General features: G+C 41.1%; 1 protein-coding gene across 2 annotated transcripts in view; it reads right to left on the bottom strand.

The window, feature by feature from the left end:
• PAPSS2 (3'-phosphoadenosine 5'-phosphosulfate synthase 2) overlaps positions 1-25,351 on the bottom strand; it is a 64,856-nt gene that overhangs the window by 17,705 nt on the left and 21,800 nt on the right. For both annotated transcript variants that reach the window (XM_075216383.1, XM_075216384.1), the window contains exons 2-6: positions 13,733-13,850; positions 11,364-11,599; positions 8,827-8,965; positions 6,102-6,220; positions 4,171-4,284 (exon numbers count right to left, since the gene is read on the bottom strand). In XM_075216383.1, the coding sequence (XP_075072484.1) occupies positions 4,171-4,284; positions 6,102-6,220; positions 8,827-8,965; positions 11,364-11,599; positions 13,733-13,850 (726 nt within the window). The remainder of the gene's footprint in view (positions 1-4,170; positions 4,285-6,101; positions 6,221-8,826; positions 8,966-11,363; positions 11,600-13,732; positions 13,851-25,351) is intronic.

Below are 25,351 nucleotides of genomic sequence, written 5' to 3'. Positions count from 1 at the left end.
TATTTAGAGGGTTAAGCTGTTAAAATACCCTTTTTATTGTTGTCTCTGTATGTAACAATGCATGGGAGTTTTTTGGTTTAAGCTATGACAGATTAATATATCCATCAACTGATCTAAAAGTAATTAAATAAAAGTATACCTAAATACTGACAAAAGGGCAATAATTTTCCTTACGGAGGGTTATCTATTCTCTGTTTGGCAATTTATGAATGTGCAACTTCTTTTGTGATGTCAAATATCCACTTTTTTTGAAATTCCCATGGGTGCTCCGGTTTCCTGCCACACTCCAAAAACATACTGGTAGGTTAATTGGTTGCTATTAAAATTGACCCTAGTCTCTCTTTCTCTCTCTCTCGGTCTGTATGTGTATGTTAGGGAATTTAGACTGTAAGCTCCAATGGGGCAGGGACTGATGTGAGTGAGTTCACTGTACAGTGCTGCGGAATCAGTGGCGCTATATAAATAAATGATGATGATGACATGTGAGCCACAATTTTTACTTTCCACAATTAGAGACGTGTAGAGGATTGGGGTGTTTTGCACTTGACTGAAAAAAATAGGATTTTATTTTGTGGGAAGTTATTATATAAATGAACTGGTGAGGGGCAGATAGGGGGCATTTGGTGATATGTTCCTCATAGAATACCTGCATGGAAAAATAATCTGATTTTTGCACACAGTTAGGGGTGATGTAATCCAGGCCCTATTCTATACGTGTAATAGAACGCATCTTATATCTTCTAGTTGCACTTTGGTGGAAAAGCTCATTTACAGGCGCACTATGACCAATGGAAATGCATATAATGAAACTGCTGGTGGAATGAATGTGTTAATATGGATCACCACTAACTGAAGGACTTGCCGGCAAGAGATTTTGCTCATCGTGTCTTTAAACACATACACACAAAGCATGTAGAGATTGCTTTCTCCATAAGCTGACTCCTACAAGTGATTTATCACCAGATTACGCCTCTATGTGCTTTCAGCTCAGAAGTAAACATCTTGCCCATCTGGGCCATTTAGCAGCTGCATGTGAATTGTCCTTGGAACTGACAAAGTTCCAGCTAGTGATCCTAAAGGTATTACAAATAATTTAAACCTCGCTGTCTCTTCTATGTTGTACATTCTGGGCATTAACACTCTATATATTCAGTACATGGGACATGTCTGTTCCTGATTAAAAGTCTCTGGGGCTGATCTCGGTTCCTCGTTTAAGATTGGGTAGTAAATTAGCTGTCGGCTACTTTATGTATATGGCACTAATATTGTGTAATACTATCCTTATTATTGATTGATGCAGACATATTTTTATAATTTACATAAATCTCATGTTTCATTCTAATATATCATTTAAGGTTATGTGAAAGTGAGTTCATCTATTTACACATTTCCTGTATTGGGTCATATCTATATTTTACTGACGGCTTTATACTCTGAATGAGTTTAACAATCTGAACATTAAATACAGACCTCACACCAATTGAGTTTTCAATTCTGCTACAATTAGTTGTAATTACTACCTTGCTAGTACCTTTCCTTATTTTCTGTTGGGGGGATCACCCCTATTTCAGCATTAGCTATTTATTTCAGTTAAATATTTGAGTGCCATCTATAAAGAGTTTTCTGTAATGTAATTAAAAGACTCTTGTAACACGTAATATAGACAGCTCCAGTACCCCCTTACCCATCACATAAATGTAGCTAAACCGAATATTTTAGAAGAAAAACTGAAAAGGTTCAATGAATGGGGTGGTCCTAAAGTGGTAGTAGGTGTGGCCATACATAATTTTGGGAGCATTGGTACATGTAGAGCATCCCTCTTTTATGGATGTGCTTCCAAAAACCAAAATCTAGGCATGCACCTTGCAATACACTTAGCAGACAATATGGTGCACTTGTAAAATAAAGAAGCAGTGTAGCGCCACATTTTTTGCACATCTTACAGGAGTCTTAATACTGGTTGGTATGGTTTTACTGCAGATCTGCACCTTTAACCAATGTTACTAACTATCCACCAATTTTATAAATTTGCAATTCAAGAACATTCATGGAAGAGAGGCACAAGCCTATAGGGCAGCACAACATTTTAATGTTTTTAGGAAGACAAAGCACATATATATACACATATACATACACAAGTTAACCCGTGCATGATACTCATGCATTCTAGTCAAATCAAGCTACTTAAGGTGTTAAAAAGGTTCTTGTCATGCATTTGGGCCATAGCCCAGGCCTCAACCACCAACCACTCCCCACTGTCACCCCCGGCAACCACCAACCACTCCCAACTGTCACTTCTCCTTCAAGAAATATATATATATTTTTTTAAAAATCTTTATAAACACTTTTAACAATTAACAAATTAAATTAACAAATTAAAAACATCTTAGTATACCAAATTTCAGCCCTTTCTGAATTTTTTTTCCACACACACTAAGAATTTAGTAGGTCAGTGTATAACTCTGCCCAGCAGGTGGCGCTGCAGCTCGGTTTTATTTTTTCCACACACAGACAGACTAACACACGCCACTAGACATTTATATATTAGATACATACATACACACATACATACATACATACACACATACATACATACAAATGTGGTGCCCCAAAATCTGAGTACCCTGGGGTGTATCTATATGTTTTTAATTTGTTGATTTAATTTGTTAATTGTTAAGTGTTTATAAAGATTTCTAAAAAAAAATATAAAAAAAATTATTTCTTGAGGGAGAAGTGACAGTTGGGAGTGGTTGGTGGTTGCCGGGAGTAACAGGAAGGAGGAGTGTGTGTCATAGCAACAAGTCCACTAACTTTGGTAATAACTGTGAACTCCCAGAAAGCAGTGGGAAGAGGAAAGTTCTAGACTTCTGAGGGAGAGAGATCCCTGTGTCTGCATAGACTGAGAGAGAAAAATAGGAACAGAATGAAAATAGGACAAAGTGATCTATAAGCAGATTGAAAGTGAAGTAAGTGTAAAAAGAGAAGAAGATAAGAAGTGAGCCAGGGTGTGAGTAAAAAGGAAAGTACTGAAAACAAATAAGCAGTATAGAGGTCTGTGACATCACACAAAAGAGACTGTGCAATACAAAAGATCATCAGTTTATATGGCGTGAAAAAGTAATTTATGGGCCCCAACCACGTGCAGCACTTCTATTAAATTCCTGTGCACAGTTCAACCCAGGACTGAGTGTAAAATATGGTAACGTTACCAGGGATAATATTGGTGCAACAAATGTTTTAGTTGAATATTAATGTTAAGTGATTTACCTGAAAATTGATTTATTGTATATTATATGTTAAATGCTATTGTGCTCTATGTTGATCAAATGAATATTTTGTTATTACCATTGAGTTGAAGGGGTCAGTGGCGCGGTGGCTTACCAAAATTATCTTTACCGCAATATTAATAAACCCAAGTTATTTGACCAATCCTTGTCCCTCTCATTGAAGTATTTATCTCCTGACCACCGGATGTCCGAATAAAAAAGAACCTGAATCGTGTCTGGAGGACAAGGTAAGGGAAGGAAATTCCATCATACTCAGTCACCACATAACTGTGGCACACATACATACATACATACATACATACATACATACATACATACACACATACATACATACATACATACATACATACATACATACACATACACACACATACATACATACATACATACATACATACATACATACACACACATACATACTTACTTACATACATACATACATACATACATACACACACACATACATACATACATACATACATACATACATATACATACACACATACATACATACATACATACACACACACACACGTATACATACATACATACTTTGGGGAAAAAAGAAAAACCAAACACTTGTCTGTAAATCATTGGGTTATGTGGATTATAAAAAAAATTAAAAAAACATTAATTACTGATCTTTTGTTGATAAGATGTAGTTATTCTGCAGTTAGTATTTCTACAGGTAAGAGTCACACCCCTCTTTCTGTATATTTGCACTCTTCATTCACATAACTCATTTTGAAAGTTTCCCCTAACTTTACTCAGGCTAGCGAACACTGTTCCATTTCTATGATAGTGGACTTCATTATGTCTTACAGCTAAACCTTCCTTTTCTTCAGCATGAATAAACTGAAGGAGTAAGATAAGGTTGGATTACCTTAGTAATATTGACTGAAAGCAAGTTCTTGGCTTCTTCTTGAGCCTGAGCGAACTTGTTCTCCGGCACAAACAACTCATGGATCTCCTTTGTAGCTCCCGATGGGACAATGGCCTGGACAGAACAAACAGATCATATGAACCAATGTAATAAATACTAACACATAACAGCAATCATTCAAGTTGATTGAATGATTTACAGATTGGCTGGTAAATATTGCATATGGAAAGAAAACAAGAAAAGAGTTTTGTTAAATTGTATCTATACGACAAATCCTATTTCTTAAGATGAAAATCCATTTTAACTTCACTCTGATCTCCCCGTTTTTCTTAAAATAAGCATCTTAACTTTTGCACAAGATAGGATCACTAATGAATCAGGCCCACAGTTCTTATTTTAAACAATGTTTATTTATTGGGGCAATTACTGCCAATTAACGACAATTAATCCTAATATTCCTTATACTGAAGAGCCACTAATCTCACTGATATGTGTAGAAGTTACCGTACACCAGTGATAGGCAACCTTACACACCTCGGGCCACATGGCAGGCCCTCTAGCCATCATATCGGCTCCACATTACCCATATACTCAGTAATAAATTAAAACAATACATTTAATCAAAGAAAGAGACATGCATTTGTAATAACATATCAGCAGACATTTAATGTAAGATAAACAAGTGTTACAAGGTATAATAAACAAATCTTGGGGCTGCACATGAAGGCTCGGAGGGCCGTCTGCTGCCCGTCAATGTCATACACTCTGACAGAACAGAAGTGTTTGATATTCTGTTTAAGGGGTTTATTCAATAAATAGCCAACAATATTTTTCTATTGCTACTTATCAGAGTGATAGAAAACTTCCTATCGGTGCAGGTTACCGTGGTATTTTCACCTTGGTAGCTAAGCGATGTTCTGTTTTTTAAAAAAAATGGGTAACAAGATCAAAATAGAAAACAATGCTTTATTTTTGTCCAAAGAAATTGCGGGGCTTCCGTCCAATGACATGTTATGTGAATTCACAGGAGTTTCACTTAAAACTGCATTTTCTCTAGTTGTCATTCAGAGGGACCTTTCAGCCTCAATGCTATAGCAACCAGATTCTAGTTGTCATTTTGTAGAATGTACAAAATAAATGGCAGCTAGAATCTGATTGGTTGCTATAGGCAACATCTCCACTTTTTCAGACCCGCAGCTTGATAAATTTACCCCCAAGATACTTTCTGAAAAATTTTAGTCTTGATAAAACGCCCCCCTGGCTTTGAGGCATTTAATCACATCATACTGTATTGTGTATTCTGTATTGATTTAAATAAATTAATCACAATTCCATTTCCCTGAACGGAAGAAGCAGGGAATTTAATTAAACAGTTTCCTTGCAATAATATATGTACAGTGATTATTTATCTACAGCTTGGTTTAAAAAATACAAATCAGAAAATCAGAAGCATATAAGTAATTTGTAATTAGAATGTAAAGAATATATTGTGTAAATTGGTCTAGTATTTTCAAACACAAACTGAGAGAAGGGAATTTATCATATAGAAGTAGTCATCCCTTAGTAATTACACAGGAAACCAGTGACTTTGTTCAGGATGTTCTTTGGAAACTCCGAGGAAATTACTGTTTTTAATTTGAACATTTTGACATTTTATTTCACAAAAAGATAAATAAAGTATTTGAGCAAACCCAATTATATAAGAAGGAAGCATGTAATATGTTATCTTTCAGAAGGAGACAATGTGATTGTGGTTTGATATTAGAACTCTTTTCTGTAGGAAAGTGAATGAATGCTAGTTACTACCCTTTATATGAAGGTGTACATTATTTCTTATGTTTATGTGCAGTAGATGACCTAATAGGGAGGTAGTTGCTATATTTTCTATATATTTGTAATGGTAACTTTACTGAATCATAGTTTCATCTTACCCTGTCCTGCAATAGTTCCACAATCTGGTGGATACATTCGTTTACACTGTGAAGATTTGTCTTCAGCACCAGTTCTGAGGAATCTGGTTTCTCGTATCCAGAGTCAATTCCAGTGAATCCTGCAAATACATTCATGAAAGATTGGACATCAGAGGTGACAGGGCCTACATGTATCAATGTTATAATGATCCATCTTGGCTGCTTGTAATTTATATAAAAGGATATTTTCCAAAGTGATGGTAAAGAAAAGAAACATAGTGGTCTGTGCCTTTACCTGCTCCTATGCAGCCACAATGTATGTTGGGTTAAGGCTTTGGGCCTGCAGAAATGCAGGCAGTGCTTATACGTCTTATGTGACCATAGATCTATGTGTGTGTATATTTTGTGACATAAGTAATTTATAATCTAGTGCATGTATACGTCCAATGCAAAGATGCGGCCGTCCTCATCTTAAAGGTAGAACTTAGAGCTTGAACTATGAGATGTGTAAAGATACATATCATGAAAAGTGTATATTAAGGATACATGGAAGTCAAAATCGGATGCATCTATATGGGTGTTGTTGACTTGCATCTCCATTACTGTACTCATCTTACATTGAACATCCCAGCACGTCTCTCTGGGCACAAGGGGCTGTACGGGAATGCAGATTTTTATGCACCGCAAATGGACTAATGTCCAGCTCTAAATCAGGCCACTTATGTCTCTAAACCCAGACATATTTAATGTGCCCAATAACAACAAATGAGAACTACTACACTCCACCATCGTTGCACCTGGACTATCAATGACAGCCCATCCATTGCCTTAAGGGGCAGAACCAAATTAATTGGTCCTTGTCTCTTCAGGTGATATTTAGGCTCATGCCAGTGGTTGCAGTGTTGTATGTGAAAGTGAATAATATGTGTTTTGTATATCATAATTTAGCTCACATAGGGCCTGATTTATATTATTATCATGTACCGACGTATGTCCATTTGCATATTGTATTAAACAGCTCTGTGCATGGTCAGAAATGGACCTTAGGCCATTGAACGCAATTACTTGTAATTCATGTCTGAATGTACGGGGGGTAGGAGGCGGCAGACGGACATAGGCAATATACAGTAAAGGCATGCTAAGGGCATTCTGAAGAGATGCGGCCAATTGAAGTCCTGGGTTTCTCTAAGTACGCCTGGTTTCATCCTTCTCATTAGCATCTAGGGAGGTGTAAGTGCCGACTGACAGTGATGACTAACACAGGATAATACTTTGTTTTATAAACTACATATATGCGTGTAGCTAGCACAGAACGGGTGTATGCAAGTAAGATGGACTATAAAAAGGCTTTGTATGTACATTACGGATTAAAAGCACCTATATGTATTTAATGTTAAAAAATTAAATGTTTTACATGTATATTTTATTTATGATAATAAAAATACTTACAACCAGATTCAAATCGAAAAGCATCTTGAGATCTGCTTAGCCTTGAATATAGTAGAAACTATGCTCGAATACCGTGCTCTAATTTTAGAGTGCAAGTTGCACCCGACTATGTATCAGACCCACAATGTCCATAAACTAAATAGCTATTTAGGGGGAGGTTCAGTTGTTGGTGATGTGGCACATGGACATCACCGTGATGTCCTCTGCACACACTGCTAGCCATTATGGTAGGAATCTCTGCTCATTTCTCAGCGCACCTCCATGGGTTGCGGAAAAAAAACGAGTGGAAATTCCTACCATAACATCGGCGCAATCTGTCCCTGTGGACGCTCCGGAGACACCTCGCCCCACAATAAATCTCCCTCTTATTCTATTGGGCTACCAATGAAAAATCCCTATGTAAGGTTATGTCCATTTGAATCAATGCATCACAAAATGTGATATATGTTCTAGTCTTGAGAGGATGAAAACCCTATAGTCTTGGAGTAGTTAACTTTTTTTTATGCAATATAGTGTTATCTTTACTGGAATTTTCTGTTAGAATAGAATTGTTACAGTAAAAGAAATCAAATATATATATATATATATATATATATATATATATATATATATATATATATATAATTAGGATGGATGGAAAAGTCATGTTAAAGTATTGAGAAAACTCACTTCCAGAAAAAAAATAGGAAAAATGTTATAATGATATGATCAAGTCTGAGGGGACCATTATTGGGATATCATAGTCAGACATGCAAATCTTATACACAGCCAATATAGTAAAATAACATCAATAAATCTACATACATTTCAAAACAACAGACTTTTACATGTGAAATTAGTACTGCACTCATAAGTCTTCAGAATAAATTAATACATTAAAATAAATTATGTATTTTTAACACAGAAAGTCACAAAAATAGGGTGGGGAAAAATACTGTATATTTTCATAATTTCTGCTAAAATAGCCACTTATCTGTACTAAGCCCATATCTGTACTTGCTGCTCTTAAATAATCAGAATCTCTATTTAGGTGTATGGAGGTAGAGAGTTATGATACAATGTGAATCTAACTTGAAGCCCAAACAAGTCTGCTATATGGAGTGAAATGGGATAACATTTTCTAAGCTTCAATGGGATATAAATTGTTTTTCGTTCTCCGGCTCTTGAAATATATAATTCATATATCTTAGAAACCACCATTTACTTACAAGACTTCAAATTACCCAACATGCCAATCTGCCAAGCTTTCAAATTCAAATGAGTGCTGACAAATAAAGCTATTTATTTTCAAACTTACCTTTGATTTCTCCAGCTCTGGCCTTCTTGTATAAACCTTTCACGTCCCTACTTTCACAGATATCTAAAGGAGCATCCACAAAGACCTCAAAAAATGGCAGCCCAGCGGTGTCGTGTACTTTACGCGCCTCTTCGCGATCCTAAACCAAAATAAAAGCACACCCCTAAGACTTTTGTAAAAGAGTTAAGATATGGGTGCAAAGTGCAGTATTTTTCCTTTAGAAAGAAAAATATATATTATACAACATTGTAAGCAACATTTAAGTAAAATACAGGCTTAAAAAAAATAAAGAACAACAACAACAGAACATGAAATGTATACTAGTATTGGTTTTATAACAGATGCATCATTTCCTACAATTCCATCACAGTTGGGTTTATAGAATATGTTGGTTGAGATTTTGCTGGAAATCCAGAGTTGCTTAGAAGAAAAAAAAGTCAGATGTACCATAAAAGTGGAAAGGAAAGAGAAATATACATAATTACATATTTATATATTTTACTACATATAACAAACAGTCATTGTGCATGCTTAATATATTTCTTTGTTTTATATACTTAAAAGTAGAACAAAAACTGTATAGTGTTATACTGGCATTACACAGCACCTTATAGAAGACATATAGAACAACCCCCAGCACTTTAAATGAGTGGACACTTTGGGACAAGCCCCTTCGCTTTAGCAATATATTGGGGATCCGTATCTTGTAACCGCTCTCCATCATTTGATAATTGCTATAGAATAGTGTAGGTTCTCAGAACCAACTAGAGAAAAGACTTGGATGGGGGATTCAAAGTCTCTATTAGTGGGATGCTGAAGAATGCATCTGATTGGACAGGGACAGCAGCCATCCAATTATGTGGTGCATTCACTGCAAACCTTCCGCCTGCGCCAGTCAGATATTGCTGCATGGTTCTCTTTTGTTCACGCTAGGAATCTGCACAGTACAGTGGTTCTCAACAGACAGTGACGGAGATCCAGTTGGCTTGATCACCCTTCTTTTGTCTGGTGGAACACATCAACCAGACATACTGTTCATGTGTTTATCTAACTATACCCTTTCCAGCTGCAATAGGACAGGCAGTTAGTAGCAATGCAGAACAGTGAAAAGAAACAAGTCTTTAAGACTGAGGAAGAAGCATTACCCATTATCCAGCTCTTTGTAAGTAAGGTCCTATTCATGAGAATCCACATTTTATTATACCATTAAACATTAATGCCACCTTAGTGTAATATATATATATATATATATATATATATATATATATATATATATATATATATATATATATATATAACAAAATAAGTAGGAGGGGGCGCCACATAGTATAATACTGTATTCAACAATACAGATAGGTGTACCACAAGCCAGAATTTAAATCACCAAGTGGACATAGGCACTCAGGTATTAGAAGTGAATCAGTCAGGATAAAAACACACAGAGAAGGAAATATTTCCAAGACCACCAACACCATACCAATATGCGTACCAGATAAAAGAACTTTAAAGCTTATCTGTAGGTATAGTTGGTCCCTTCATAGATTAGAGTAGCTTTGGTTCCCCTTCAGGTTGGTGGAGTGTTATTCTCAACACTTACAGGATCATAAACAGGCACTTCATATATCCTCAGTGGTAACCACGTTTATCATTTACAACAGATAGATTAATCTTTATTTTCAATCCAGATCCTTTATATTATAGTTAACGTTTCGGTCTCACATCCAGACCTTTTTCAAGACAGGTTTTCATTGAACAGCAGACAGGACAAGCATAGACTATGCTTGTCCTGTCTGCTGTTCAATGAAAACCTGTCTTGAAAAAGGTCTGGATGTGAGACCGAAACGTTAACTATAATATAAAGGATCTGGATTGAAAATAAAGATTAATCTATCTGTTGTAAATGATAAACGTGGTTACCACTGAGGATATATGAAGTGCCTGTTTATGATCCTGTAAGTGTTGAGAATAACACTCCACCAACCTGAAGGGGAACCAAAGCTACTCTAATCTATGAAGGGACCAACTATACCTACAGATAAGCTTTAAAGTTCTTTTATCTGGTACGCATATTGGTATGGTGTTGGTGGTCTTGGAAATATTTCCTTCTCTGTGTGTTTTTATCCTGACTGATTCACTTCTAATACCTGAGTGCCTATGTCCACTTGGTGATTTAAATTCTGGCTTGTGGTACACCTATCTGTATTGTTGAATACAGTATTATACTATGTGGCGCCCCCTCCTACTTATTTTGTTTTAGATTATTCCAGTCCACCAACTGGCTTTGTGGGAACTTTGGCAGCCTCCTGAACATAGGATATCCACTTCTTCCAAAGGACAATATTTGAATTGGAACTTATTTATCTTCTCAGAGTTACGCGCTGTACTATCTATTGTATTTGTTTATATATATATATATATTTAGCATTACATTCGGATTAAAGATCATCGGTGTCAAATCACACATCATATCGCTGCTTTTCTTTGAGATTTTCTATGTTGGTATAGAATTAGCACATTACATTATCTGAGTATGTTACCTTGGCGTAAGGAGATATGAAGCTGGTAATGCATACCAGACCTGCATCTGCAAAGAGTTTTGCAACTTCTGCGATACGGCGGATGTTCTCTTCTCGATCTTGAGAGGAAAACCCCAGATTCTTGTTCAGCCCATGACGAATGTTGTCACCATCCAGAGAGTAGCAGGGAATAGCGTGGGTCACCAGGTATTCTTCCAGAGCAAAACCAAGAGTCGTTTTCCCAGCTCCCGACAAACCTGTGAAAGAGCAAAACATTAGTATTGTCCTAAACACCTACAAGACTGGGGTCATGAACATGCAAATAACATATCTCAATACTTTACCCCCCTGTATGTGCAAAGAGCGGGATGACTGGGTTTCAACCCTTGCAAGAAGCAAGAATCTGGAGCCCTTACAATGGGGCTGCCAGTCAGAGCTCCATGACCAGCTTTCTCTTGATAGCCTTAGGCCACACAGAGGGCCCAAACTTGACTAATAAATGAAGCAAATTGATGCTTCAGTTTTTGAATAAACAATTAGATTACAGGGCAATCAGAACAATTGAAGAAGCACACATATCAGCAACGTTAACCACTGAGTCACCTCACTGCAACATAAAGCACCTATGCTTAAGATATCCATTTTTATACCACATAGTAATTATGTGACTTAAAACAAAATGTCATTACAGACATTCTCAGTGTGACTATTTCACAGGGGACCTAAACATTTCCATAGTTACCGATTGTAACAGAGACTGTGAGACTGAAGATGAAGGAAGAGATTGTATATTATTGTCCTGAATGTGGTAGGAGTTTAACGGCAACTATTCGATAAAAGAAAGAGACTATAGCCTATTCTTATTGTTTTAACTGCAGTCGTCACCATAGAGAAACTTGTGAGTGTGTGCCACTCAGAATGTACAGCGAGTTACTGGTCAGAGAGGGAATTTCCTGACCTGGGAGAATCGTGTGTCTGCTGGGACGTATGCAATCAAGATCCAGTCTGCTGCAGATGTGTTGTTCCTTTGCATCATTGCTGAAATGCAACTGACAGATAAGTTGATCCTTTGTGTAATACAGTGCAAGGTGTTACATTCACAGAGGCTGAGCTATACAGACACATCTGTGGTTTACCGTTCTGGAGAGTTATTATAGATTCACACCTGTGATAGAGCTATGAGAGGCGGCACATATAATGTGGGAGCTACATTAAAGGATTGCTTAAGAATGTAATAAATTATTATACCCCTGCCCAGTGGTCATAGTGAAAATGTAGACGTGGCGGTAAGGAAAATGTAAGGGAATGGAATGCGATAGTTTTACTATGAAGGCAGCAGAAGTGGCGGTATAGCATACCACCGCATACACCCCCACTTCCACCACTGCTTTTGCCAAGACTAAGTATCCCGGGTTACCAAATTTAAGTTAACAGTACTGTCATAGTGTTAATATTGCAGAGTTAGCCATAGGAGTGCGGCATGAGTTTGAGAGCATTTGTCAGTGTGATGCCATGAACCCATACTGTTGAGTTGCCATTGTGTAACAGGTTCTAATGTTTGAAGTAACCTCTATTGAAAGTCTATACTGTTCAAGTGTTTAACATTGACAGTCTTCATTATGCATTGTTTATCCCGACAGCTTGCAGTCACTGCATTGTTTATAGGTTTGTGACCTCTTATCTTGTTTTACCCCAATGACCTTCCTTCACCTTTTAATACATGTGCCAAGGTGGCTTTTACAGAGCCTGCGATTTTGTGTGTGTGCCCAATGTGAGGCCTGTGACAGGTACAAGGGGTCACCCGAGTTATCCCCTGGTGGAAGAGCCCATTATCCACATCCCCACCAGCGTGAGAGATGCGTCATTGAGAGAAGTGAGAAGAGGCGCACACACTCCCCTCTCAGGGCCGGAGTGCGGGGGTGTTGCACAACATTTTAAAATACTTTCCAGGGATATACTGTTGCTGATTCAGTGTATCCACACAGATTTAGTGCAATACTTGGCTGTCAGTCTTGGCTGACATTGGAGCACTACAGTCTCCATAATGCTATGCAATGTTTCTAAAGCATAGAAAACAAGAATAGATGGCAAGATATGTACCCAACATGCAGAAAAACAAAATAAGAATGTTATTGTGCACTTGGTCAGTACTGAAAAATAGGGACATTTTCGTGGACAAACATTGCCAGAGAAAAATCTTTAAAAACAGAGACTGTCCCTGATAATTAGGGACAGGTGATATTGATAATTCCTGTTTTTATAGTACCATTGTGGTTAATAAACCAATGTAGTCAATGGACAAAGACTGCATCATTTCTAATTTATGCCTTGTATTAATCACATAGAACATATGGCACAATTACATATAATGAACACACATAATGTCATACCTGTTAACCAAACAGTGCAGCCGCGGAATCCCCCTCTTGTACCCACAACTTGGCCTCTCTTGTTTCTGCTCACATGATGGGACTGATAAACAACATTGGTGGACTTCGATATTTGGCTCTATGTGAAAGAAAGCACGAGGTCAGTTATATAGGCAGTGTACTGTTGTCAATGGCTTTATGGATGCTGCTCATATTTACAGCAATCATTCTCATAACATGCACAAACCATATCTAGCACATTGCTCAGTTTTAATACATGTGCCATTTAATGACTTGTGAACAAAAATAGCATAATATCCAAGTCTTATAACACATGCCAAGGTACAGCGAATTTCTAGTAGTACTTGATTATAAAAGAAAAATCAATAGAAAAAAATACTTCTGTATTCCTCTAATATATTTGTGTCACGATCTGCCCTCAGCTTATGTGCTACATGCTGCTTTGCATGGCAGCTCCTGCCTTTTTGTCCTATTATTGTTTTGTATTGGCAGTACCTCCACTCACCAGAGGTGCTGCTATTGTGTGCATTAGGGGTTAACCCTCCTGTTCACCAATCATTCTATGCACCTGGGTGTGGTCCATTTAAACCTGTTTCCCCCAGCTCACATTGCTGGTTATTGTTGTCCTAATCCTGATGTCATTTCCTGTTGTCCTTACCTGATTGTTTCTGGACATTTCATGCTACTTGCTGCATCAGCTGGAACCTGGTATTTATCACTGCTCCTTATTACCTGTTATCACCTCTCTGCAAATAAACACAGTGTTTTTCACCGAATTCATGACTCCTAGCTGTACTTCTGTTTGAGAACCGTGACAGTATAACCAGCCCAAAAAACAGCTTTGGAGTCAGGTGAAAGTTTTTTGTTTTTTTTTCTGGGACCTTTTTGCTGCAATCAAGTTTTCATTGTCTTTTGCAACATGTCTGTTTTACCTATCATGGAATTACCCCTGCTACAAACCTTACAAATGGACATTATATTGTTGCGCTCCCAGCTGGCCGGATTTTCCGCTTTGCTTTTGGACCCACTCAGGAGACTATCAGAGACGGTTTCACTGAAATCTAATGCTGTTGATTTGACCCAGCCAACTCTGTCTGCTGCTGAATCCGTGCTGCCAACACCTTGCAATAATACCATGTCAAATTTGCATTTAACCAACAACTGCAGTTTAACTAATGCCCGGTTCACAAGTGGGCCACGCCCCCATCTGACCGAAGTGGAGCGACAGCGCAGAGTAACCAACAAACTGTGTCTCTACTGTGCCAGCAATGCACATTTCTTGCAGGACTGTCCTGTCCGTAGACCACGTCAGCTTACTGAACCATCTCCTGTTGTTTCCTCTCGGCACTCCAAATCTGTTTATGCTCCAGCATTCCTGTTCTCTGCGAAGAGACCCAATCTGCCAGCTCCAGCCGCCTGTCCTGAGGCACCCATTCCCTCTGTCTCCTGTGCCGAGGTGCCAGCCTCTGTCTCCTGTGCCGAGGTGCCAGCCTCTGTCTCCTGTGCCGAGGTGCCAGCCTCTGTCTCCTGTGCCGAGGTGCCAGCCTCTGTCTCCTGTGCCGAGGTGCCAGCCTCTGTCTCCTGTGCCGAGGTCACATCATCTGCCTCCAGCTCTGAGGTCACATCATCTGCCTCCAGCTTGGAGCCTGCTGCCACTGTGTCCGGTTCCGAGTCTCCTGCCACTGTGTCCGGTTCCGAGTCTCCTGCCACTGTGTCCGGTTCCGAGTCTCCTGCCACTGTGTCCAGTTTTGAGTCTTCAGCCGCTGTCTCTGTTCCTGAGCTCCAGTCTGCTCCAGAGGGGGCGCTGCCCTTCCAGTCTGCTCCAGAGGGGGCGCTGCCCTTCCAGTCTGCTCCAGAGGGGGCGCTGCCCTTCCAGTCTGCTCCAGAGGGGGCGCTGCCCTTCCAGTCTGCTCCAGAGGGGGCGCTGCCCTTCCAGTCTGCTCCAGAGGGGGCGCTGCCCTTCCAGTCTGCTCCAGAGGGGGCGCTGCCCTTCCAGTCTGCTCCAGAGGGGGCGCTGCCCTTCCAGTCTGCTCCAGAGGGGGCGCTGCCCTTCCAGTCTGCTCCAGAGGGGGCGCTGCCCTTCCAGTCTGTTCCAGAGGGGGCGCTGCCCTTACCGACTGTTCCAGAGGGGGCGCTGCCCTTCCAGTCTGCTCCAGAGGGGGCGCTGCCCTTCCAGTCTGCTCCAGAGGGGGCGCTGCCCTTCCAGTCTGCTCCAGAGGGGGCGCTGCCCTTCCAGTCTGCTCCAGAGGGGGCGCTGCCCTTCCAGTCTGCTCCAGAGGGGGCGCTGCCCTTCCAGTCTGCTCCAGAGGGGGCGCTGCCCTTCCAGTCTGCTCCAGAGGGGGCGCTGCCCTTCCAGTCTGCTCCAGAGGGGGCGCTGCCCTTCCAGTCTGCTCCAGAGGGGGCGCTGCCCTTACCGACTGTTCCAGAGGGGGCGCTGCTCTTACAGTCTGCTCCAGAGGGGGTTCTGTCCCTCCAGCCCGAGTTGCCAGTCCATGCGGTCCAGCCCGAGTTGCCAGTCCATGCGGTCCAGCCCGAGTTGCCAGTCCATGCGGTCCAGCCCGAGTTGCCAGTCCATGCGGTCCAGCCCGAGTTGCCAGTCCATGCGGTCCAGCCCGAGTTGCCTGTCCATGCGGTCCAGCCCGAGTTGCCTGTCCATGCGGTCCAGCCCGAGTTGCCTGTCCATGCGGTCCAGCCCGAGTTGCCAGTCCATGCGGTCCAGCCCGAGTTGCCAGTCCATGCGGTCCAGCCCGAGTTACCACTTGGTGCTGTCTGCCCTCAGGCTTCTCAAAGTGCTGTCTGCCCTCAGGCTTCTCAAAGTGCTGTCTGCCCTCAGGCTTCTCAAAGTGCTGTCTGCCCTCAGGCTTCTCAAAGTGCTTTCTGCCCTCAGGCTTCTCAAAGTGCTGTCTGCCCTCAGGCTTCTCAAAGTGCTGTCTGCCCTCAGGCTTCTCAAAGTGCTGTCTGCCCTCAGGCTTCTCAAAGTGCTGTCTGCCCTCAGGCTTCTCAAAGTGCTGTCTGCCCTCAGAATTCTCAAAGTGCTGTCTGCCCTCAGGCTTCTCAAAGTGCTGTCTGCCCTCAGGCTTCTCAAAGTGCTGTCTGCCCTCAGGCTTCTCAAAGTGCTGTCTGCCCTCAGGCTTCTCAAAGTGCTGTCTGCCCTCAGGCTTCTCAAAGTGCTGGCAAGCCTGCCGCCCAGTCCGGGCCAGCTCCCAAGCCTGCCGCCCAGTCCGGGCCTGCTCCCAAGCCTGCCGCCCAGTCCGGGCCTGCTCCCAAGCCTGCCGCCCAGTCCGGGCCTGCTCCCAAGCCTGCCGCCCAGTCCGGGCCTGCTCCCAAGCCTGCCGCCCAGTCCGGGCCTGCTCCCAAGTCTGCCGCCCAGTCCGGGCCTGCTCCCAAGTCTGCCGCCCAGTCCGGGCCTGCTGCCAAGTCTGCCGCCCAGTCCGGGTCTCCTGTCAAGCCTGCTGCCAAGTCCGAACCATCCGTTGCCAAGGGTGCCAAGTGTGAGCTGTCATCTACCTTTGATGGGCACCTTTCTCAGTTTAGTGCTCTACTGAGGTTTTGTGCTTCTTATTTCCCCTCAGTACCTAGCCTTGCCAGTGACCCAAAGAGGCAAGTTTTGTTTTTGTTAACACATTTTAGAGGAGAGGCTATGGAATGGGCAAACCCTTTTGTTGAGTCTGATCACCCCATTCTTTCTGACTTACAACTATTTGTCGAGGCAGTGATCAACAAGTTTTCACCAACACCTCCCGCTATGCCTTGTTACGGGGCCTCTGTATTGTCAGCAGGTCCACCCATCTCACCTGGCGAAGAGATACCTTTGTGCTCCACTCAGTTGGCTCAGGCCCCAATTCCGAGAAAGTCCCGTAAGAGAGGAGGACGTAAGAGAAGAGGAGGTTCTGCAGTTCTTGAACTGGCAACTGGCATGGTCTCCTTTGCCTTTCCGCCCTTGGACGAGGACTTTTCTGCCGGGCCCCCAATTCTGGATTATGATTCCGATGAATTCAGACATTTTTGATAATTGGGCGTCTGGAATCCGCCCTTAAGGGAGGGGATACTGTCACGATCTGCCCTCAGCTTATGTGCTACATGCTGCTTTGCATGGCAGCTCCTGCCTTTTTGTCCTATTATTGTTTTGTATTGGCAGTACCTCCACTCACCAGAGGTGCTGCTATTGTGTGCATTAGGGGTTAACCCTCCTGTTCACCAATCATTCTATGCACCTGGGTGTGGTCCATTTAAACCTGTTTCCCCCAGCTCACATTGCTGGTTATTGTTGTCCTAATCCTGATGTCATTTCCTGTTGTCCTTACCTGATTGTTTCTGGACATTTCATGCTACTTGCTGCATCAGCTGGAACCTGGTATTTATCACTGCTCCTTATTACCTGTTATCACCTCTCTGCAAATAAACACAGTGTTTTTCACCGAATTCATGACTCCTAGCTGTACTTCTGTTTGAGAACCGTGACAATTTGTAAGTACTGTCAATGTCAGTTACATGTATTAATAACACTCACAGAACTCATACCTTGCTTATAGAGATGTTTTTCGGTGCTGGCTTGACCAACTTAAATATGTTTGTTTAATAATAAGGAATCTATAATAGTAGTGGCTATTCTGGACTAACAATTTCCATACACACAGTTTCTCACTAACACACAGTATTTTATTGGTGACACAGCAATATACTTCTAAAGATACATTTTAGAAAAATATACTAACTGCTAGCACTTCCACTCTTTCTCCTCATTCCAACCGTACCACACCACTTGAAGCTACATGGAAATGCCATTTCGATGGCTGATTTACTATTGATGGCTGATAATGCTGCCGTCTTATAGTCCCCCTACCCAAACATCTACAATTGTTATTCAACTACATTTGTATCAATTGCTTCCCAGACCTCTTAGATTTTAAGATCATTTGGCCAGGGCCACCATTACTTTCTGTTTCATGTCAGTGTGCATAATTTACTTATATCATGATCCTCTTCAAGTACAGTACTCATTAACATGTCAGCAGTATCTCAGGGGGGGTGCTCCTGAGTGTCAAGAAGGCACAGAGGTTTGGGAGAGAAGCAACAGTAGAAGAAGCACAGGAGAGTCGATCCCACTAAGGTAGCTCTGGGTACAGAAAAAAAGTTGGTGCCAGGGAAAGGAGCAGAGAAAAGAGACCCCACCAGGAGGACAGAGGGACAATAAGTGGTACAGAGGGAGATGCTGGAGAGCCCCTGCAGAGAGGCAGCCCCAAGATTGGGGCCAGAGGGGAGGCACAAGAAGATTGATCACAGCAAGTGTGAAGCTGCCAGCCCAGAGGTGGACAGTGAGAGAACATAGAGAAGAGAGGAGACTGTAGTACCAGCCCAGCAGAGAAGGGCTCAGACCACCAAGAGAGGAGAGTGTCCAGTCCAGTTTGTAAGGGAAATATACCAGAGACTGAGTGACACAGAAGGAAGAGATTGAAGGAAGAGAAGGAAAGTGGGAAGTGTTTAACTTATTAGAGGGAGAGAGATGGTATCTTACTGCTCAGACTAGAACAATAGGGACATTTTAGACCATGTCAAGACCCACCCAAGAGACAAGCTTTTTTGCTCCATGAACTGGGACTTTCCCATGAAAATGTAGAATGCTGAGAGGTATAATTGGGTCACATGAGATTAAAGCAGCAGCATTAACTGATCAAACAGTGCTAGCTGATGGTTAACTTATGGCTAGCTAATCATGTTGGCAAGAAGGCGATGTAGTAGGTTAGATGGGTTGGTGCAATCTAAATTAAACAGCTGCATTTACTGTGTTGAAGCAGTGTGCTCACACTATGACATCAGAATGACAGTGAGAAGGAACAAAGGTGAAATCACTCTGCCTAGATGACTGCCTATGACCCCCTTTAAAGGGCTGTCCGGCATTGTCAAACTCTCCTATATATAAATCAATTGCATGGTGTAGCACACTATATGATTTGTGTTATGGTCCACTGGCAGCAGTTGTAGCCCTACACCCCTCATGGCTATGGACCTGAATCATGACACTAGTATGATATATCGGGGTATACTGGAAAGTGTTTATCAAGAACAGACTTCCTCATTTATGTCTTGATTGACTTTGGTCTTTGCTATCAGCGACACAGATAAGAATTCTGTACCTTAACTTTATTGCTTTGAAAGTCACTTTAACTGACCCTGAATTCACTAAAGTTCAAGGAAACCATCATTATTAATAATAAATACACCTAAGTTGATTGAACTCCAGGTCAGTGCCTCATTGTTCAAGAATAATACTCGTCAGTGTGACTTAAAACAGTGTAATATTAAGCACCAGATAACCGAAATACATATATGCTACAAATACCATTCACAAATATTTATGTAGTTTCAGGAGCTTATCGGAACAGAAGGGATCGGAGATAATGCTTTGATTTAGGAGGAAGGTATTCTTCCTTGGCACAGCAGACTTCCTTTATGTACACCTTCAGGAAATGGGTGATAACTGAAAACAGCTTGTGCTAGCAAATGTAAATAAACTGACAAGTATGTCAGCTCAATAAATGAGGGCTTTTCTATAGGAGTTTGTCAATATTATAAAAGATAACTGAATCTTTCACAGTGAGATGGTACCGTGGTATAATATACACAATATGAAATTATCTTCTAATCTTTCTAATTGTATTACTGTAGTCCTATATAATAATAATCGTACATGTAAAACCAATAGCTCTCCATCACCAAGTTGAAAAACATCATCCCCAGCATCAAAGGAACTGATAATAACCAGCCTGGGTTGAAAGGCCGCAAAGGCCCAGGGGGACTTAAGGTGACAGAATTCTAGGGACCACACTAACTCAGGACAGCTGGGAGGTATGCACTGGGCAAGGTTGAGCCTATTTCATATAACTGTAAGTATTTTAACTTTTAAACCCTAAACAACACAACTGATGCAAATCTCTTGTGGGGGAGGTTATAGGTTCTAATCACATTCACAAATTATATATATATATATATATATATATATATATATATATATGAGCTCTACTATATCATCATCATCATCATCACCATTTATTTATATAGCGCCACTAATTCCGGAGCGCTGTACAGAGAACACACTCACATCATATATATATATATATATATATATATATATATATATAAGGTAAATTTAGTAGCTCTTTAATATATATTTTTGTCTTTTTTTTCTTTTACACTCCATTCCGGAGCTGCAGAAAGTATGTAAAATGATCTGACTCTCCTCTGAGCTGGAGAGGGACAGCTACGATTGTCTCCCTCCCACGCTCCTCTGAGATCAGAATGGGCCACATTCCCTCACTGCTACCCATAGTCAAAGTTTGAGAACAGCAACACAGCATGCACCCATCACTTGCATCATCAGGCTGTTAACTGTTTAGGTCAGTCATTGCATTTGTTAGTAGAGACAAAGCGGGACAGGGACAAAAAAAAAAAAAAAAAAAAAAAAAGAACTCAGACAAATGATCTACATTACTCCTTATTCGCACACAAGTCTGAAAAATAACTCCCCACGGCTACAGATGGCACTGGTTATTCAGCAGTACTGTTTATTTTATGGTGCAAAGCAAACTTTATAAAGTATTAGTCACTTACACTCTCAGAGAAACCATCCCTTGCCAAACTTGTCCTGGTAGACTAGGATATACAGTATATATAATATTTTACACACACACAGTGGTTGAAGTGGAATGAAAGTTAGAAGTGGCGGTATGAGAAATGTAATGGGAAGGTAAGTAAATAGTATTACAATGAAGGCAATAGGAGAAGTGGCACTATGGCATACCACCGTATACACCCCTAATTTGACCTATATATTATATACTGTATATACACATTTTAAAGCTGTACTACCCTCTATGTTATAGGTTTTACCCCTGTGTTTTTCCTCTGTTTCTCTTACAGCCCCAGTAAAACCTGGGGGAGTGTGAGCAGGAGGGTCAATCCTGCTGCAAGCAAGAGATTATGGCTTCAGATATTTCCTCTCTCTCAACCCTTCTCCGTCACTATTTAAAAGTATTGAAATAAAATGATTTGCCGGTTCTCTATTACAGGCATGAAACCGGCTGCATATAGCAGACCAAGGACTCTGGATGGATGGAGGGGCACCTTAGTAATATGTAGGTGGTAGTGCAACTAAAAACTAGGCAGGTTCACTATGACATATTAGGTGGGCTTCACCGAGATGTGATTTTCTGGGTAACGTTGACATTGTATACAGTTAGACATTTTCCATAACATGCTCTGTATTTGTTTATCCCCTTTCATCAGAAGTTAGACATTTATTTATCACTTGCTATATTCCCACTGACATGTGAAATTATGATATTGTCATCAACATTTATTTATATAGCGCCAGCAGATTCCGCAGCGCTTTATATAAATTATGTTGTAAACTACCAAACTCTGACACCAAAGCTGCAAATATGTCAGAAAGTGGGTTTAAAACATTTAAAAGCTGTAGCTATTTTAATCACACATAAAAAGAAAGGTGAAAATGATGACCTGAAGGTTATTGCCCTACATATTCCAGTAAATAAAAACCTGAAAAGAAAGCAAGAAGACAATATCACATTTATCGCTTATTCTTAGAACTTTACAATGACTACCTGACAAAGAGTGAACTTTGTTTATTAAGCTCAAAAGATAGTAGATTCCACTATCTTGGCTAACATGTCACACAACAGGATGAACTCTAGAATAACCCTATTGCTATTACAAGCAAATGTAACTCCCAAATACATGTTCTTACAGTGTACATAATTTAGTGCTAAATCATTCATAGAAAGAACATTAGAATTTCTTATTCACCTGGGTGAAATCTAGCATGGGCGTTATACAGAAGAGTCTACACTGAGATTGGCCACAAGGGCGTAACTAGTTTTCAATGAATTTCCAGATGTTACTAGATACTGGGCTTATTGCTGATAATTCCCTTATTATTCATTGTGTGAACAAAGAAACTTAAGATTGTATTTGCAGTTCTGTCTCCTTCTTACTTACTGAACATAGCAGAATCAAGCATAATGTGAGCACAGATGTGGCACAGATGCGGCACGTGTAAGTACACACTGCCGGTACAGTGAAACTGCGAATGGCTCATTAAATCAGTTATGGTTCCTCTCCCTTTGGTTGTGTTACAGCCACAACCAAAGGGAGAGAGCAGAGGGTCCCAGGGGAGGAAGGAGTGAGGTTCAGGGGAGAGAGAGCAGAATAGGGTCCCAAGAGAGAAAGGAGAGGTCCAGAGGAGAGAGAGAGAAGAGGGTCCCAAGGGAGGAAGGAGTGAAGTCCAGAGGAGAGAGAGCAGAGGGTCCCAAGGGAGGAAGGAGTGAGGTCCAGGGGAGAGAGAGCAGAATAGGGTCCCAAGAGAGAAAGGAGAGGTCCAGAGGAGAGAGAGAGAAGAGGGTCCCAAGGGAGGAAGGAGTGAAGTCCAGAGGAGAGAGAGCAGAGGGTCCCAAGGGAGGAAGGAGTGAGGTCCAGGGGAGAGAAAGCAGAATAGGGTCCCAAGAGAGAAAGGAGAGGTCCAGAGGAGAGAGAGAGAAGAGGGTCCCAAGGGAGGAAGGAGTGAAGTCCAGAGGAGAGAGAGCAGAGGGTCCCAAGGGAGGAAGGAGTGAAGTCCAGAGGAGAGAGAGAGAGGGGGTCCCAAGGGAGGAAGGAGTGAGGTCCAGAGGAGAGAGAGCAGAGGGTCCCAAGGGAGGAAGGAGTGAGGTCCAGGGGAGAGAGAGCAGAATAGGGTCCCAAGAGAGAAAGGAGAGGTCCAGAGGAGAGAGAGAGAAGAGGGTCCCAAGGGAGGAAGGAGTGAAGTCCAGAGGAGAGAGAGCAGAGGGTCCCAAGGGAGGAAGGAGTGAAGTCCAGAGGAGAGAGAGAGAGGGGGTCCCAAGGGAGGAAGGAGTGAGGTAAAATGCGTACATTTTAGAAAAAATTATGTCTGGATAGATTTAGTAACATTGGGTATACATGTTTCCGTTATTATGTACAAACATAGGGTCTATTCATCAAAGGGACAAAAGTCCTAAATTTTGTGAAAATGGGAGTTTTCGCAGAACTTAGGGTTTCAGCATATGTATGAATGTCCCTCTCCTAATGATGGCTATCGCCGGATGTAGCCTTCGTTAAGGGGGCCTCTTGAAATGCTTCACATGGTAAGACTGGGTACACACTATACAAAGTTTCTCCCAAAATAATATCTTTAACGATCTTACCAACGACTGAAAACAAAAAGTATTGATCAGCATGCCGATTCATGTGTACACACTAAACACATTTTACAAGATTTACATTCAGATCTGTGCTCTTCATCTGTCATAAGCATCGGCTGAGAAGATCATGAGTCCACACACTCCATAGAGATCTATGGACACTGCCGGTCGTGAGTGCATACACACTGCAGAATCGGAACAACACTGTTCCATCATTGAACGAGATTTTTAGTTCAGTTTAAAAGTCAAATGAAACGATACAATGTGCTTTGGACCGACCAATGTTCATCACAATGTACACACGAATGCGTTTTTAGGCCAAACAGTCAGTTATTGTGTGATTGGCCTGATACTTGGATGAAAACCCTGTAGTGTGTACCCAGCCCAAGTCTATTTTTCATGTACAACAAGGGAGGTGAAACATGCTGGAATATTAGTATTGAGTACATTCATCACCATTTTATCCACAATTTATCTCTACTCTCATCTCCCTCCACTCATACAGAGTACAATGTTTTCAAAATAAGAACCAATATATTAGGATGTACCTTAATTCATGCAGCACCCGACCATCAATTTCATCATATTTCAAGCCATTGCATGCTAGTAATGACAGGAAACTGGTGATGTGGCAAAATGAGTTTTAAATACATTTATTTTCCCCAACACAAGCAGAACAGGTTCCTTATTACTCCTAAGACAGCGAGGTTGCTGCACTGTGTGAGCTTTGTCTCTGTCTTTCCACTGGTATAAGCAAACATTTATTTTACAATTCTGTTGACTGCAGAAATCTAATAAATGTCTACTGTAAGGAATTCAGGAAGTTTATAAAGAAGACAAATGGCTCCTGGGTTAACTAACTAAACTGTATCTGCTGAAACACAGCACACTTTGTATTACATATTGGGGCTGTAAGTATACAGCTCCTAAGTGTATCACATAGTGGTCTAGTGTGTGAGTAGGAGCATTGCAGCATTAGTCACACAGCTCACCTTTATGTGCCTGTCTTGTTCCCATAATCCCCTTTTGAAAAAGGAAGCTAGCCAGTGACAGATATTAAGGCTCATTTATTACTGTGCACATGCTGTGTTGTGGCATCACATGCCTAATGTGTGCAAATGTACAAAGTTTTCACATATTTGTAGTGGTCAGAGTGCATTGTATATGGTGGTATGCCATACTGCCACTTCTCCAACTGCCTTCATTGGAAAACTGTTAAATTCAATTAATTTACATTCCCATTACAATGTCCAAACCGCCACTTTCAAATTTCCACTTTGACCACTATATATATCATATTTGCCAACCTTTTCAAGTTGGCCCCACCCTTTCTTTAAAATGCAGAAATTCATGACATTACATAGCGGGGGGCAGGGCTTAACTGTGTGAGCAAGTCATTAAGCCCTGC

Source organism: Mixophyes fleayi, chromosome 6, assembly GCF_038048845.1.
Source record: "Mixophyes fleayi isolate aMixFle1 chromosome 6, aMixFle1.hap1, whole genome shotgun sequence".
Classification (NCBI taxonomy): domain Eukaryota; kingdom Metazoa; phylum Chordata; class Amphibia; order Anura; family Limnodynastidae; genus Mixophyes; species Mixophyes fleayi.
Note: the sequence above shows the minus strand (reverse complement) of the source record. Positions and strands in the feature narration are given on the sequence as shown.